This window comes from Melospiza melodia, chromosome 14, assembly GCF_035770615.1.
Source record: "Melospiza melodia melodia isolate bMelMel2 chromosome 14, bMelMel2.pri, whole genome shotgun sequence".
NCBI lineage: Eukaryota > Metazoa > Chordata > Aves > Passeriformes > Passerellidae > Melospiza > Melospiza melodia.
Window position 1 is genome coordinate 17,494,854 of NC_086207.1, and position 17,970 is coordinate 17,512,823.

The 17,970-nt window shown below is 47.4% G+C and overlaps 1 protein-coding gene across 3 annotated transcripts in view; it reads left to right on the top strand.

Annotated features, from left to right (window-relative positions):
• The first annotated feature begins 579 nt into the window (after positions 1-579).
• The window catches only part of NSD1 (nuclear receptor binding SET domain protein 1), a 58,486-nt gene continuing 41,095 nt past the window's right edge, over positions 580-17,970 (top strand). For all 3 annotated transcript variants that reach the window (XM_063168993.1, XM_063168994.1, XM_063168995.1), the window contains exons 1-3: positions 580-1,218; positions 14,721-14,853; positions 17,792-17,964. In XM_063168993.1, coding sequence (XP_063025063.1) covers positions 595-1,218; positions 14,721-14,853; positions 17,792-17,964 — 930 coding nt within the window. In that variant the 5' untranslated portion in view covers positions 580-594. The remainder of the gene's footprint in view (positions 1,219-14,720; positions 14,854-17,791; positions 17,965-17,970) is intronic.

Here is a 17,970-nt window from a genome sequence, read left to right on the forward strand (position 1 = left end):
GGCCGGGCCGGGCCGGGGCGCGCCGGGGGGGGGCAGCACTGAGCGCCCCCTCCCCACCTCCCCCTCCCGAGATGGGGGGGGCATCGAGGGGGGGTTGCTCGTGCGGGGGGGGTGGAAGGGGGGGGCAGGCCCGCGCGGGCGCGCGCGCGCTGATTGGCCGCGGCCGCCGAACCCCAAGAGCGGGGGCGCGCGGGGCGGGCGCGCGCCCTCGCGGGATGGCGGCGGCGGCGGCGTCGGGCGCGCGCATGCGGGGGAGGGAGGAGGAGGGAGGCGGCGGAGCGGCGGCGGGGCCTGGCCGGGCCGGGTCGGCGCGTCTCCCCATCCGCCCGCTCCGGGGGCAGGCGCCGAGCCGCCCGCGGCACCCGCAGGTGAGCGGCGGCCCTGCGGCAGCGCTCAGCAGGGCGAGCGACCCCGGCGCCGGCCGTGCCGAGCCGAGCCGGGGTGGCCGGGCCGCGGCCTGGGGCCTGTAATCCGGCAGTGGCGGAGCGGGGCCGGCGGAGCCCAACGCGGCCCCCGGGTGCGGCTGCCATTTTGCGGTGCAGGCTGGGCTGACCCCATTGTGCTGTGCCCGCAGGTGGATGCCCGCCGCCCGGCATGGAGCAGGCCTGCGAAGTGAGCCGCCGCAGCTGCCTCGTCCCCTTCGGCACCTCGCTGTCGGCCGCCGACAAGGGCGGCCCCTTCGGCGAGGCCCGCGGCCCCGAGCCGCCCGCCATGCAGCTGGCGGCCGCCAAGCCCGGCTACGGCCAGGACCCGTCGTCCTGCTACATCCCGCTGCGCCGGCTGCAGGACTTGGCTTCCATGATCAACGCCGAATACCTCGGCGGTGCCGCCGACGGCGCTGAGGCCCTGCCCGACCCTGGCTCGCCGGGGCCCCGCCTGCCCGCGGCGCAGGACCCTGCGGCCGAGGTGCCCCGCGGGGCCCGGGCCTTCCCCCTGCTCCTGCGGGACGGTGCAGAGGAGGCGTTGGAGGAGGAGGAGGAGGGCGCCGAGACTCCGGAGGAGGAGGAGGAGGACGACGACGACTACGACGACGACGACGACGACTACGAGGAAGAGGACGAGGACGACGACGAGGAGGAGGCGGCGACAGAGCCCGGCCCGCGGAGCCGCGGCCGCTCAGCTCCGCAGCGGGGCCCCGACAGCCGCCTGCAGCCGGCCGAGTCCGTGCCGGACGGCGGCCCCGGGGAGCAGCCGGAGTCCTCGGCCGCCCTGCAACTCGTAAGCACTGTCGGGGCGCGGGCGGGGGGGCCGCGGCCGCTGCCATTTTGCGGTGCGGCAGGGCCGGGCCGGGCCGGCCGCGCTGCCTCCCTCGCCCCGGCACCCCGGAGGATGGGAGCCATCTTACCGAGCGAGGGGAGCCCGCCGGGGCCGGCGCGGGCTGTCACCGCGCTCACCGCGCACCTGTGTCCCGGCGCGGCCGCCCGCGCTCCCCCCACCGCTTTTTCTTCCGTCAGGAATAAGAGGCATCATCCTTCTGCCCAGCGACTCGCTGCGGAGTTCGGTGGAGTTTTTTCCCCGTTGGAAGGGGTTTTTTTGAGCGCGGTGCAGATGAGGAGGGCAGGAGGGAGCGTTCCCATCTCCTGCCGCTCCGGCTGAACGCTGTCAGAGGCTCTTTGTCTGGCCAGGCCTGAGGTTCCCGAGCTGTGAGACCTTGGCGGTGGCCGGGGAGAGGCCGTGTCATGGCCTGACAGACCTCACGGGCAGCAGACCTTGCCTCTTATTCAGGCGGACTTTTTTGTTTGTTTCTTTTAATTCCTCTCTACACTCACAAATTCCTTTAATTATAATATAATTAATAAGAAGCAGAACTGATGGAACTGTAGTAGGAGTTCTGAAAGGAGATAGATGCATTTAGTAATTTTTTTGTGTAATTTGCTTTTGAATCCAAGTATAAGAGATGTTTCTCAGTGTAACCTTTCATTTGCAGCCATATATGTATATTTCCTTCAGTTTTCGGTTGTGTGGGGTTTTCCTTGTTTATTTCTTCAATATGTTTTTCAACCTCAAGGTTCCCTGCTGGAGGATACTCTGGACTTAAAGTATTGATGCAGGGTTTGAAGATTAGCTCCTTTGATAGGACTAATACCGAAACCATCTTGCTCTCTTAATTTCAGTAGAGCCGCTGATGCCGGACAGATCGTGCTGTGGGAGGCAGGATTGTGTTCCTTTGGGAACACTCCGTGTTCCTGCTGCCTGCTCTGGGGGGTGGGCAGCCCTTGTCACAGAGTGCCCGTGCAAGGGGCGATTCCAGGAAGATGCTGACAGCAGCAGCTGAATTTGTTTGTGGAACAGTTTTTACTCTTCAGCGTTCCTTGGGAAGAATCCCTCTGTCTCTGGTGGTGAGAGGCTGCTGTGGGTCTGAGGTTTGAGCATCTCTTCGGCTTTGTTTTGCAGAGGAAAGCGGGGAATCTCTCGCAGACATGTGCTCGGTGATGCAGTTGTGGGAGGGTCTCACTTTGTAAACAGAAGCTCGCAGAGGTACTTTCACGACACTTGCCTTTACAACGTGCTCCACAGAACTGCAGCTGGTAGAGTGACAAAACCATCGGAGCCTGTTATTTGAATATGCAACGAGGGTTGACTTTTCAGTGAAACTGCCTTACCTGTGTGCTGTAGTTAGCCTTGCTGAGTTGTTCTGGTGACTTGAGAGCACAGCTGCATTCCTAAAAAAAATGCAAATAAGAAAAGCATTTTTTAGGCAGCCTGGGGTCCTGCTTTTCCTAAGTCTTGCATTCTTTCTTCAGTGAGTAAATGCAGTAGTCCTTCATTTAGTCCCACTGCTTGTGGAATGGGAAAAGACAGGGCCAAGTGCCAAGTTACCTCTGAGGCAATTTAAATCTTTTAATGGTTGAACATGACATAGTAGCTAGAAATATCCAGGTTTGCTCTTCAGGTCATGTATTCATTTAGGTATTCAATGCCAGTCTCATCTGTGTTTGGTAACTGGAATAAATTTTTTTTTTTTGAGAACTTGCTAAAACTTGAAACAAAAACCCACCCCAAAAAAAGCATCACGAATCCCTGGGAGTTCTGCACAGCTGTCTGTCATAGCTGGGCTACTCTTAACAGGTATCAGCTTTATGCTGCTTCTTGATGGGTCTCCACCTTACAGCATGACTGTCTCAGAGCTTTCATTTTTGAAGCTCATGGCTCTGAGTGTGCCACTGCTGCTCAAACTTCCTGTTTTGCCAAGAGGGAAGTGTGTGTGTGTATTTCCCATGTCTGTGTCTGCCCCTTGTAAGAATTGATGCTTGCCTTGAAAAGGCACAAATGTCAAGAGTGCTCGGAGCAGAAGGGCCAGAATTTGGTTTAGTCTTAAGTGAGATGCAAAATCCAGCATTTAAGTAATGCCTCTGGGCAGGAGGGCTGGTGACAGGTATTGTTTTGCACCGGGATTTGTTAATAGCCCTGGCACCTGCTGCTCTCAGACATTTCCCCAAACAGGGGAGGTTGCTCAGGTGCCATTCAGTTGTAAAGAGGGATGTGCATATTCTGAACTAAAACTATTTTAAGTGCCACCTTAATCTTCCCTTAAGGGTGTCTGAACTTTCCAGCCGCTCCTGACGGATTTTGTGTTGTGGAGAAGGAAATTATAGCATCAATTCTTGGGTCATGTTCTCCAGAGGTGGTGAAAGGGTGACTGCTGGCAGCTGCTGGCTTGGTGCCTTGTGCACTTGTTGGGCTATGGCCATTTAAATTTAAATGGGTGGTTGTTCTTGGTATTTCTGTTCTTTACCATCCTGATGTGAGTTTGTCTGTGGTGCTCTCCTGGCATTTCCAAGTTGCAGGGCCCCTGGGCAGCATTATGTACGTGAGTCCAGACTCCAGTGCTGGGGAAGGTGAAAGTCTGAGTGCCATAGGTATTGCTTGAATTTAGATGCTGAGGAATTGGAGCAAGGTGGGCTTGTTTCTTGCAGAACTGTCACGTGAAAATTTTGCTCTTCTAATGTAACTTTTGATGCCTTAATACTTCAGTTTGGCTTGTTGGTTTTTAGTTAGTACACACAAGGTATGTGTGAATAATTCGATTTGCAGAATTGAGCGTTCGAGGAAGCAGAGAGTTCTTGGATTCAGGTACATCTGGGCCACTCCTGCTGTGCATACGTTTTGCATTCTCAAGCTGTTTTCTCCATGAGACCCTGATGGTTTCAGACTTCAGGATGTGCAGAGGCTTGCATGAGGCTCAGTGTTGCTTTCATTATCATTTCCTTGTTGTCCATTCCCACGATGCAGGACTGTGATGTTTGGGTAATGACAGTGAGGAAATGAGGTACAGGGAAATTTAGAGTCAGATGTTTTGTCCCTAAGAATTGCTGCTTCCAGAGGCTGGGTGTGAGGAATGAGTGAGGCATGTTTGTAAGGTTCCAGGAAGGTTTTTGCTTTACCAGAATCACACTGTTTGCACTGTGTTAGAAGTACTGAAGGCCAGCAGAGTCCTCTCTAGAATTAATCCATTATGACCTTGAGTTGTGTTCTAATCTGCAGCTGTGGGAGGGGACTTTTATTATAAAGTGTTGGTGTTGCCTGTGTGAGAGTTACTCTGGTGCTTGGTCTATTAACTGATGTGTCTGGTGCCATTTCTCTCTCTGCTAAAAATAAAATGAAGGAACTAAAGCCACGTGATCCTCCCTACTCCTGTAAACATTTCTGAAAGAATCTCCTACTACAGACTGTTGATCTGAGGTGTAACTAACTACTGATAACATTATATCCCTGAGATACAGCAGATATGGCAGTGGTTTGTTTTAGCAGGGAACATAAATTTCCTTGGTCAATTGACATCTTCCTGGTGAGGAGATGAATTCTGTTTGGCTCTCAGTGATTCCTGCAAGCATCATCTCCTGCTCTGTGCATCTGGAGAGAACGGGGTCTTTGTGTGCTACTGTCCCCATGCCTGTGATCTGGCACACATCCCCCTTTGCCACTAGGATTTACACTGTTTGGAAGATGGTATTATTTCACAGAAAAGAGCTTGTAGCTGGATCTTGCTTTGCTGTGCAGCCTGATGGCACCCACCAGGCCTTGTACTGAGGGGCATTCCTGTTTCAAATAGCTCTAAACTCACCTATAAAGGACTTCAGCCATGGTGAGTGTCCAGAAGAATGGCAATTGCCACCGTGAGGGCCCTGTCCTTGCCTGTGTTATTGCTTGACAATAAATTTTCAGGGTCCTTAATGACTTTATGCTTTCACGGTGTGGTGATGCTGCATTGCCACTTGGTCATGGGGAGGTGTGAGTGAGGGGGTGTCAGGAGCTGTCACAGCAGGACCTGCAGTGTGTGAGAGCAGCTCCTTCTGAGGGTTTTGAACAGTCTGCAGGATCCAGAGCTCTCCTGCACAGCCTGTTGGATCCTGGAAGTTTTATCATAGCGTTTGGCTGAGATTGCCCTTCCTCTCCTCGTTTTATTGTATTTGTTTTCTGATTGCTGATTAGGTGTGAAATATCTGTTTGTGTACATGGTTTTACAGGAAATGACTTGGTTTCTCTAGAAAATACCTGGTGTGCTGTGTGAAATTTGAATGACTGATGCCTTTGCAGTTCATGCTCTAAAGCTGAACCTGTCTGTTTGCAAATAGCAAAACCAGAGGTGTGTTCTGGGACAGTTTTGAAAGTGATGTTTTACTGCATTTAATGACAGAAGCCTCTGTGTAATTTCTGCTTACCAAATTTAAAACTTACTTTTAAAACTTGAGCAGGAGAGAAGCTGTTCAAGCAATGTCCTGGTTAATATACTATTTGCAGTTGTGAGTCTGGCAATAGTAGCAATTAAATTGGCTTTTGCAGGTGTATTTTTGGGCTGGATGCTGCCTCTCAGACCCTGCTAAATGCCTATGTGCTGGGGATTTCTTTTGGAAGAGTATGTCTCCCACAACTTGAACCTTTTCTTCCTAATGAGTCTTAGGTTGTTGAGGGTAGTCATTCAAGTTTTACTGTTACAACTCCTCAAGCCTTGGTAAAATTAAAATCAATGATAGTGGCTCAGTTTGATGCTGTAGCAGTAACCTTTGACTTCAGAGCAGCATATTCTGCATGAAGTCATGGATTTGTTTATTGCCTCTTGCAATGTAGCAGCTTCTTGTTGTACCTTATTACACTCTTGTTCCCAGAAGTGGGGTTAAACTGTGTGATGTACAACAATTATTAAGTGGTTTTTTTTTTTTAAATTTTCCCAAGTTAACTGAACAAATCTGTAGCTCACTCAAGAGGTGAACTCTAAATATGGTCAAGTTACTTTAGCCCTAAGAAAAAAGCAGTGTTCTCTAAGATATAATTGAGATGGTATTAAAAGTATATTTGTAACTCAGAAATTTGTGTTATAGATGATGGTCAATTTTCAGTGCAGTTGCTTGGAATATACTTCTGCTTTTCTTGCCTGCGAGTGCCAGCTTATGTATAGTAATTTTGATTGCTTTTCAATTATTTGCTCTGGCATTTAGAAAGGCAAAGGGAATGGAAGCATCAGAAAGAAGATATCAGGCAGGGAGTTGTCCTAGGAGTTAAAAAACTCAACAGCTTAGGTGAATGCCACTTTTAATACCAAAAAACAATGACCTATGTTTGTTCTGTCTGCACAGAGCCATCTGGTGAAGAATGGTAACACGGGGGAGTTTGTCATGGCTGCAGAGCTGTGGTGCCGTGCTGAGGAAAGCAGAGGTGCAGAGTTTGGAGCCCCAGTGGGTCAGTCCTGGCTAGGAGCTCAGGCATTGCTTTGGCTGGTCTGAGTGGGTGCTCCTGACCCCAGTGCCAAGGACAGGGGAAGATGCTGCCCTGTGCTGGAGCAGGTGCCAGCTGAGGTGCTCAGTTCTTGTTGTATTAGAAATCTGGTTCCAGTGTGGCTGCTCACAGCAGTGATTAAATGTGTGACAGAGATAAAGATGGCCTGGGTGTGCATCCATCTCTTTTGTGTCCAAAAGCATTGATGAAGCCAGAGGAATTTCAGCAGTGTGTCTTGCCTCTACTGAAGGATGGTAAAGCACTTGTTAAAATTGACATGCTGCCTCTTCTTGGTTATCATTAAGATTTATCTCACACAGTTCTTTGGAAAAATGGCAGAGAAGTTGGGAGAAAAGTCACCTTGTGTATCACTTGTTTCCCTCTCAAGGACAGGCTGGTCCTGGCTGGGTGCCTTCACTGCTGTCTCTAGCACAGCCAGAGCAGAAGGGTTGTGCTGAGTTGTCCCAGCTCATTGCCTGCACTGGTTGTAGGCTTGGCAGTGATGGAGCTGCACAATCCACAGGTGGATTCTGTGCTTTTCCAGCAGCATTCCTTGCTGTCTCTGTGGGGCTGAGGTGTTGCTGGGGTTCTGGGTGGAGAGCAAGGCTGCAGTGGAAGGGACACCACACGAGTGCCATCAGGGAGGGGAGAGTTTTGGGAGCTCTGTTGGTGGCTGAATCACAGGGAAAGGGCAGCACATCTCTAGTCCTGGAGGCTTCCCCTGTGTTCTCCCATCCTCCTCCCCATGGAGTACGCCACCGGGGTGGGAAGGGTTGGCAAGAAAAGATTTGAGTGAGTTCTTGGTAGGGAATTTGTTCTGTTGGTCACGTGCAGTAATTGGGACAGCTGTGGATGCTGCTGGAGATAGCTCATCCCACTGCTGGGCTTTTCAGGAAAAACAGCTTTACAGTAAAATAATTACACAATAAAATAGCAGAGTATTTGTTTTAACCTTCAGACACTCATCAGAAATAACGCACTGGGACTCCTTTTATATTTTCAGGCATTGACTTTTGCATATGAGACACCAGAAGTGTTGAGTTGGGTGGAGCAATTCAAGTGTTGCATCCAAGCCAGAGGATGGAATGCCTTTTGGTGAGGTATTCTTTAGGAAAAAGTGAACAGTGAATTTCCTGCACTGTAGTATCTCAGCACACTGGAAACTGCCAGTTTCTTTTTCAGCTCCTGTAGTGCCTGCAGTGTTGAGTGTGCAGGGAGGCTCTCCCCCTCAGCCCTGCTTGAAGCTTCCATGTTCCACTTGTTTTGGAGGAGTGTGTTCATGACTTTCCCCTCCCATTGTTGATGGAAAGATAGAAACCTGCTGTTGCCTCACAAGAAGGGTGAGGAGCAGAGTGGTTATCACCCTTTTAATAGTTCCTCCCCTTGCCCTGATGTTACTCTGTTGTTTGATTTTCCCCAAGCACCTGTTCAGACTTCCTACTGTTCTGGCTAATGTGGTGACTGCCCGCAGATTCCTAAATAACAGCAGTAAAACAAGTCAGGCTCCTCTTGATTGTGGTTGGCAGTCCTCTCACAGTGTTCACCATGTTTAGGAAGCTGGATTCATCACAGAAAGGTTTGGAAGCATAAGTTTGTAGTACCTGGTGCCTGAAGCATGAACCTTCCTCAGGTCAGGCTTTGAGTGTGGATGTAAAGAAATAAATAAGCACCAGATAAATTTATTGCCCTGTTAGTGTTCAAAAATTCTGATTTCGATATTAGTAGGAGTTCAGAAAAAGCAGTCAAAGTTATAAGTGCAGATTCAAACCTAATTTTGTATGAATAGAAATTTTGTTTCTTTTGGAAAAATGGTGGTTTTGGGTAGGGGGACTTACATGCTGAATGCCATCTCATTTTCAGGAGGTTATGGTTTTGTGTAAGAAGCATCTTTTTATTTGGACTAGCAAAGTGGGATTATCCCTTCTTTCCTGTGGGTAAATAAAAACTTCTGCAGAAAATGAGATTTGTAAGCCCCTCCTTAAATGTTTGTTGCTTTTAAAGAATCTCATGGACTTAAACCCAAACAGCATCAACAACCAAACCAAGCAACAAGCCAGTTCATTTTATTTAAATCAGCCCAAACTCACACTTTCTAGCTCTTGAGGTTTTATTACAGTATTCACTCTTTGCACTGTACATGTTGTTCTCTAGTTCTGCTTCATTCTGGTTACAGCTTAAGCTGTAATGAATAGAACATACATATATAAATGAGAATAGCCAAGTTTCATTTTGCACAGTTTGAATCTGTTTTTCATTTCATAGATTTAGAAACTTCGTGTCTGAAAAATGGGTGCTGTGTTTAACCAATGTCTTGCTTGTGAGCAATTTGATAATACATAGAGGAGCACAAAAGTAAGGCTGAAAAGGGGGAAAATCTGATGACCTGGTTTCAGTTTGTGGTTTTTTTGTTTGTTCTCTGACATAAGAAGATATTTGTGGGTAATTGTTCTTTGTGAGAATTTGCAAACTTTTGGTAATGCCAGCAGTTCCTCGCTCACTGAAACAATTAGTGCTGATTAAAAGAGCCAGATTTGAAGAGAATGTGGTTTATCATTTAAAATGTGTGCAGATAAGCAAGTGTGAGAGTCTGTCCTCTGCTTCAGGCTCCTGGAAGTGGTCTGAAGTCTTCTGTGTGTGAGTGGATTTCTCTCCACTGGGATCTGCATGAGTTCACATCCCTTCTCTCCCCCTTCCTCCTCCTGCCTCTCTCAAACCTTGCTGTCAAGTACCTTTCTGGTAGTTGGGGTGCTGAAGTGCCAGAGCTTTCTCTTGCACTGCTCTTCCATCCAATCTGTAAGGAAAACTATTTCCACTGAATGAAACAGGGATGCTGTTACCCAGTTATCTTGGAGACTGAAACTTTGTGTTCTCTCCTCAGTACATTCTTTATTTAATATCTGTACGTGGATAACTCCTGAACTTGATAGGAGTGTTTCAGGCTGTAGGAATTACTCAAAGTAGTCCAATCTGCTCTCTTGATTTTAACCTTTCAGGATGGTTCATAGGTACATATGGACCCCGAAAAACTTCAGTACCCTGGAAGATGGTAGTAAAAACTGGCCAAAGACAGCAAATAACGTGCAAGCATGTTGGTAACAGAAGTTTGGTCTGTATCATCATTTTTGCTGTATTTTTTTGCTAGTGAATATTTGATTAGTGAGATTTAACGCTTCTGGATGATGATGATCCCAGATAAGAGGTGGTGTCATTCTCAGACATGAATGTAGGTCAGACGCCTGTTTGCTTTCTGCTGCAGTGCTGAGGCTGAAGAAGACTGGAGCAGTTGGGATGAAGAGCATGTCCCCAGGTCCCAGCAGCACAGGCTGCCCATGGGCTTCCAGCAGGCTTCTCCAGCTGCTCTGTTTGATTTGAAGCTTGCCATGAAGTGCCAGTGTGATTATTACTCTGGTTTCTTCAGATGTGCCATTGTGTGCTGTGGTTTGGGTGGAGGTTTTGTCCATGTGGGCTCCAGTTGGGCCTGCCCCTTTCCCTGTGCAGGGATCAATTCCTGAAGTTTTGTCACAGGGAGTGCAAGGTCAGCATTGCAGCTCTCTCTGTAAAGGCTTAAAGCTCCTGTGCTTGGTAATGGTACTTGGTATGGAGGAAACTTTAGTGATCTCTGCTTGCTTTGTTTCAAATATCTCTTAAGCTATCAGGCACATACTATTTAATTATCTTTCAATTTTTGGTGGTTTTTTTTTAATCATTTTGGGTTTGATTTCAGAAAATGTTCTTTAAAACATGAATCTTTGCTAATGAGAATTATTATTTCTAGCTTCCATCACAAGCAGTTACTAATTTTGCTTTGTTGTTGTTCTTAGTCTCCTCCTTTTTACCTTTCCATGCAGCATTCCCAAGCAAAGGTTATTTCCCAATTCCTCTCCTTCTCTCTGTGTCTGTTCATTTCTCAGTGCTGGAGTGCTGGGGCTGAATGAAGTAATGAACCATGGATCACTCAGACTTCTTTCCATTCTCCCTTCATTAAGAGCAGTGCAGAGGTGGGAGTTGACCTTTTAACTATCTGTCAGCAGCAGTCACTGCATGGGAGTTGCATCCATTGCTGCTTGGTTTCTACGAGCAGAGTTAAAGGATGTGGATCCCCTGGGACAGGAGCTGTATGGACAGCTCAGTGCTGAGGTTATAACTGCTCTGCTTTGTATTAAACTCTGCTAACTCAGTGAGGATGTGCTGTAGCTGAAGGGAAGTTCCATCTCCTGAAGACTCTTGGGGTTGCGTTAGCAATGCCCTTCCAGGCTTGTTCTGGAATTATTTTAATAGGAAAAACTTGCCCCAGTTGCTGCCTCTCCTTTGTGAGGGCAGAGGGTGAATAACCTGTTCTGCTGAAATGGCAGGAGCTGGGAGTGGCCTGTCCTAGGCACAGGGCACCTGTGACACCACTGTGGGGTTGGTTGTGTCAGTGGGTAACTTCTGTATAGAATCACAGAATGGTTTGGGTTTGAAGGGGCCTTAAAGGCAATGCAGTTCCAATGCCCTGCCATGGGAAAGGACACCTTCTGTTAGATGAGATTGCTCAGAGCTCCATCCAGCCTGGCCTTGAACACTTCCAGGGATCCAGGGGCAGCCGCAGCATCTCTGGCTACCTGTACCAGGGTCTCACTACCTTCACAGGGAAGAATTTCTTCCTCACATTTAATCTAAACCTACTCACAGGTTATGGCCATTCCCCCTTGTCCTGTCACTCTGTGTCATTCTAAGTCCCTCTGCAGCAGACTGTCAGGCCCAGGCTATCCAGGTGCCTTCAAACGTCTTTCCCTCCAGTTCACTTCGGTAGGGTTTGTTTCTGGTAAAAAAGCTGGTGATCTTCAGCCAGTTCAGCCATATCTGGCTCACAGGAATTGGATGGGCTTCTTATCATCTCATCCTGTTAAGAAAAAATAATGATCACCAAACTTCAAGGCATAAGAGGTGGTGGTGGGGGCAGGCTGTGGACTGATCCTCAGCAAGCTTCCAGTTGTAACTAACAAGAAACAGGTATTGGGAACAAATTTGTCCTGGACATAGATGGAATGCAGAGAGAAGCACAAGAGCTGCTGGCCTGGGAATGAGAAGTTTGAAGAGAGCACTGGAAGTTTGTGGGGCAGAGTTGTTGCTGTTTGTTCCCTGGCAGTGATGTTTGGGCCAGCTCATGTGTGGGGTGTGACTTACCTGCAGCTACCAGTGTGGTGAGATCTGCTCAGGAGATATCCCCGTGCCATGCTGCTGCTGCAGGGCCCTGGGCAGGTATCTGCTGTACACTCAGAGGAAAAGGTTATTAGTGTCATTGTTTACACTCTATTGGTTAATTACCCTTTGGATGTGGCCACCTCCTTTTATGTTCATCCTTGGCTTTGGTTCTCTTCAGTTCGTGCCTGAAACAGGCTTGGCAGAATCTTCCTCCATTATTTTTGGGGGATCAGTGGCTTCTTTCTTGCTTTACTTCATCATCCTTACACACAGTGGTTTTTGCTGCCCCAGCCTTTCTGCAAAACATGTTCTGTCCCTGGCTTCATTGAGTAACATTGTTTATAATTAAGTCAGGAATAAACTGTAATAGGGCATTCTTGGCCAAGTATTTCCATGATGGCTTTCCAAAGCAGGTCAGAATTGGGAGTGTGCAGGGCTCCAATGACTGCAGATCACTGCTTTGGGGCTATAATTTTTCTATCATGCTGCAGAGTTTAAAGGAAGCGACTTAACTGTACCTGGGAAGGACAATAATTGCTGCTTTTGCTCCTCTGCTCTTGGCTATTCAGTGTTACACCTTTTGAAAGTCTAGCAGATTTTTTTCTCCTGTAAAGAAAAAAAGTGTTGAGGCATCTCTGGCAGGTTGGTAGGATTTAGGGAGACTAGAGAGGAAAAATATGCAAGACAGTGACCTGCTGCAGTGCATCCTGTCACGAGGCTTCCCTCAGGACATGATGCTTCCTGATCTGCCTCTGTGCCCCACTGGTGGGGACTTTGTGGTGGGTGATGGTGAGTCCAACACCTGACTGCTAATGCTGGGGAAATGAGAGAGGAAACTGGGCAGGAATGAGAATAGCTGCTGACTTCTTAGAAAGAGGTTTAGGCATTGTCTGAATAGTTTCTTGAAAGCCACATTTTCACTCGGCTGGGGTGTTGGAGGTTGACAAAGAGTTGATTTAAATGCAGACTTGCCTAAGGGCAGGGGCTGCGGGTGTCGTTCAGGTGGATCAATGTGAATGGCTCTGGCAAACCTCCAGTGAGGTTTTACTGCTCTGTCCACTGCCTGTGCTCAGGTTACAGTTGTCAGTAGGATGCACATCTATTGTATGTGTATGCACAGCATTGGAGATAATCAGCTGGAATATACCTGTATCCCTCAAAACCCAGGCTGGAAATCTGTAAAAAAAATTTTAGGCCAAAGCGGCATTTACAAGAGCTCAAGCAAGGGGTTTGCATCTGAAAGTGCATCTGCATTTTAAAGGAACAGCTGAGGCAGCACCTCTGGTCCTGTGCTCACAGATCCAGCTGCAGACACAGAGGGTGCAGCAGGGCAGTGGCAGAGAGGGGCTGCAGCCCCTGCCCCGTGCTGTTCACATTCCCTGTTCCTGAACTCCTGCTCAGCAATAAGTTTTTGTGTGGCTTTTGATGAGTGAGTGAGAAGAATTTCAATAATGTAGTGTGTAACATCATTACGTGCCTTTTTTCATGTGACAGGGTTTATTCTTTTGTTTTTTCTTTAACCACATGAAGAAGAGCCATAAAACTCAATGAGAAACGGAATATACCTTTTATTAGAGAGGTCTGTTGTGTTTTAGTTGCTGGGATGTTGAACTGGGTATGGCAAGAGACGTGCCTGGAGCAGGATGGTTAGCAGGATGGAGAAGAGAAGCAGAAAGGTGTGTGTTTGTGCTCTGACAACTTTAATGAGGAGCATTACTGGCAGGAAAAATACCTGGGGTGCTTCTTGGAGCTCTTACAATGCTGAACCCACCTGGGACATGTTGGTGGGTGCTGCTAAAAAGGCAGGATACCCCACAGCTGGGTATAGGGATTCTTGTATCCTGTGAAAACCTATTGTATCTCATCTTGGCTCAGTTATTCACAACACCAAAGCTCCTGGATCCTCTCCTTGGCACAGGTCCTGCACATGCAGCCAGAGAGGCTTCGTGCTTCACAAACAGCTCAGGATCTGCTCTCAGCTCCTGGGCAGTGACACAGAAATGGCATTAAACACTCTAGGGTTTGTGTATTGAAAGGTTTCGGTGTTCTTGTGGCTGCTGCACAGCCCTGAGAAGCTGAGTGGATTTGGGTGACTCTGTGCAGAGTTGATACTTGTGAGCAGCTTTTGGAGACAGGCAAGGTCAGTGTTGTGTGTGTGTTCTGGAGGGGGGTGCCTGCTGCTACACTCCCTTTCTGCTCTGTAGTTATGGAGCAAAGCAGCACCAGATCTGCTCATACAAGCTAAACATCAGAATATACATTTTTTTGTGATTGTGTCTGCCTTTGGTTTCAAATATTTTCTGGTGAAGCTTTTTCCTGAGCACATTTGAGAAGCAGGAAAGTTACTAACTTGTACATACCAACCTTTTTTTTTTTTTTTCCCTAACTGATAAACACTTGCTGTTTTATCACGTTTCAGTCAGGAAAATTTCACTGTCTCTTACTGTTACTTTTTCGGTATGTTGCAACCTTTGAAATTAACAAACTGGTGCTGGTGAAATAATGGGGTCTAGTAGTGACTCCAAATATTTACCTGTTCAAATGTGTGAAGTTTGAGTGCAGTCATTTACCAGAGGTCACGATATTTACTAAAAAAATAACAAAAACCTTCTCAAATCCTCTTATTGTTTTGTTCTTGCAGAAGAATGGGGAGAACCATTGTGTTCTTTGAAGGTGTAGGAGCCACTAAGTAAAATCGGGACTTGCTTTTTAATGTAAATGTCTCTGCTGTCCCGTGTAATCTGCACACAGGGGGGGAGGCAAATCTCTTCAAAAGCATCTGGAGCTTTAGTGATTTCTTGTGTTCTGGTTTTTCCCCAAAGATCCGAGTCAAGAAGAATCCTCCAGTGAAGTATGAAGTTGGGGATCTTGTTTGGGCCAAGTTCAACAGACGCCCATGGTGGCCATGCACAATTTGTCATGACCCAGTGCTGGACTGTCACTCAAAAATGAAAGGTACTGTATCTACTCAGACCACAAAGTGGAGGTGTTGTGTATGGCAGGATGCTGCAGTTTTTAATTAATTTTAAAAGCATTTCTGGCCTTTGAAAGGTGTGAAGAAACAGACTCTGCTGTGGAAAACAAGACCTGGGTCCATAAAGTAGAGCTAAATGAGGGAGGTGGCAGGAAGAAGAAGGGGCTGGGGGTGATGAAGTGGCACAGATGGCTGTGGGACATTTAGGCTGTTCTTCCCAGACTGTAGGAAGGACAGATAGCTGGGCTAAGCTCAGGGCAGTGCAGAAGAAAAAGCAACCTGTCAGAAAAGTTATGCAGAGAAGAAGGAGATGGATCAGAGCAGTGGAACAGGTGAGGAAGCAGAGCTGGGGAGATCGGAGTGTGTGAGGGCACAGAGTTGTTGTTGGAGAATGGGAGGCTGGAGAGGCTGAGGAGTGGACTGTGGGGTAGTGCAGTGTAGCTGCTAAGTGCCTGAGGGTGTGATGGGAACACGTGCATGGAAGTGAAATTTTTGGGTCTTATTTGGCACAAAAAAGTAAGGGGTTGTTGACAGGAAATTCTGGAAAAACCAAGAGATGGAGCCATGTATGTGACTGTTCAGGGTATGGTGTGAGTGAGCTGAGTGTGAGGAGGAGAGATGGGCAAAAATAACAGAGCTGTGTATGCTTGGCCACAGGAGAGAGCCAGGAAGGGAGAAAAAGAGTCTTGAAAGATCAAGGCAGAGATAGGTGAGTGATGGAGAGAACAGAAGGGAAATGAGGAATTGTTTGCTTTTACTATCATACCAGATGCCACGGGGAGACTACCACAAACAGAAAGGCTTATTATTTGTTCCTGGTTTCCCCTTCTGATTCTTTCTGTTCTCTGGGCAACTAGAAACCCCTTGAACAGGTGTCCTCTGCCACTGACAGCTCTAGACTGGTGAGATTGCCACTCTCTATTGGTTTTGTCTCCAGGTTTTGTGGCCCTTGCCAGCCTAAGCACAAGTGCTGTGCATGAGTGGAGTTCTTTTTGAGTGGCCATCGGCTCAGAGCCACGGCTGTTTCTCTAGACATGAAGTAGCTTTTCCTACGTGGTGCTCACATAATCCCCAAGCCTGCTTGCTGAAGTCTTCTTTCTTCACCTCCCCCTTCATCCTTTGGGGAGGCATTTATCCTGATTCTAGAGAATAGTGAATGTGCTATTTTAAATAGTCTGTTTCCAGCTCTCAGAATCCTGTCAGAGATGTGTCCAGAAGATATGCTGATATATATTGTCTCCCAACATCCCTCCTCATGAAGTTTTGGGCAGGATTTAATGTACATAGCTGTCCAGTATTCCCCTCTCAGCCTGTGCATGAGGATTGATAATAAAGGAATTCTGCAGGGAGGAAAAGCTCTGTCAGCAAGTTCCAGGAAGGCCTGATCTCCAGCTACATGAGGGACTCTCCCACCATTGTTTTATCTGTGTTCAAACCAGTGGAGCTCATGGGAAAATTATATTTTCCAACTGTGGCTGTATGTAATCTGCTTGTCCGCCCTTCCCAATGCCAAGGTGGCAAAGCAGATGGATCAGAGCTCGGGCACTTTTGGGCAGGAGGAGCTGGGCTCTGTGTGCACTGCAGGAAGCTCAGTCCTACTGCCTTGGCTCTCCTGTTGCCAAGGGAACAAGCCCTTCAAAACAAGGCAGGTCGCTTCAACCTTGTCTCTTGTGCTGAAAGCTCTTCTCTTGGGATTTCAGGAATGGTGTTTAGTTAAAGGCAGTTTACCTTTTCTCAGCAAGCTCTTGGCTTGGAAGATTTTTGAAGCTGGAAGGTGTAGGCTCAGTGGCTCGAGTCCCAGAACTATGAATGGGGTGGATGCAGCCTGTGATCTTTGCACTTGGTTTGATGTTGTTCTGGTGGTTGTTTGTCATCCTCTCAGTGGTCTTGGTTAGAATCTCAATTTCAACATCACTTAAGGCCAGGCTGCCACACTCTGCTGGCACCCTGGAAGAGGCAGCACAAACCAAATGGGCTGGGAGTGTAATCTGCCTGTTCAGAGGGTGAAGGTGTTTCCAGGAGAAGGTTAATGCATTGCATCAGACTGTAGGGAGAAGTCTGTATCCCATAAGTGTTGTTTGCTCTGTTCCAATGCTTGTGACCTGTCCTTTTAAACCCAGTACTGATTCAGTTCTTATTTGTACCATGTGTGTTCAATTTTCTTGCATAGAAAGTACCTTTAAAGCATCTTTGGATGTGCCCCTATGATTGAATTTCTTCTCTTTCTCTGCACCTCTTGTGCCTGAAGTATGGAGAAACTTATTGCAACTAATGTTGTGTCATATTGCACCTAATATTTTCAGTGTGTGTGCACGTGTTTGCTTAAATCCTGCTGTTCATGTTTTATGTCCCAAATAAGACTTTGTTTGGTATTAAAATATGGAAGAGGATGGGATGTATTCTGATGGGGGAGGCTCAACCTGTGTGAGTAAATCCTATCCAGAAGGATGTCAGTTCTGGGTGTTCCCAGCACTGTTGTGTTTTCCCAACGGTCAAGTGCTCTGGACTGTTTAATCATTAATCAGGGAGTAGCAGAAAAAAATGTTCTGCCTGGTGTGTTGTGTCTCTCAAGGAAAAAAAAAATTAGATATTTTTACCTTCTCTTTTTATGCAAGCAATCTTTGCTGTAGGAAGATGACCAATCATAGGCGTGTTAATCAATTGTTTGTAAAAACCAAAAAAAGCTCAAACAATTTAAAAATAGAATAGTAATGTAGAGTCTAAATATAGACAGTAGCAAACAAAGGGATCTGCCTTAGTTGTGAGTAGAAATCCCCAGAACTGGCATTTATGTGGGAATGTTGTTAAGCAAAATTTAATTGAAAATTACCTCTCCAAAAGTTACTGTTTTCTGTGTCTCTTTTTGTGTCTTTATTCTGTTACATACAAGGGGTAATTCTGTTAAATTTCTTGAAATAGTTTCCGGTGGGAGACCATACCGAGAGTATTATGTGGAAGCCTTAGGAGAACCTTCAGAGAAAACCTGGGTTCCTGGGAAAGCTGTTGTCCTCTTTGAAGGGAGACATCAGTTTGAAGAGCTGCCTGTTCTCCGGAAAAGAGGAAAGCAAAAGGAAAAAGGATACAAACACAAGGTGAAA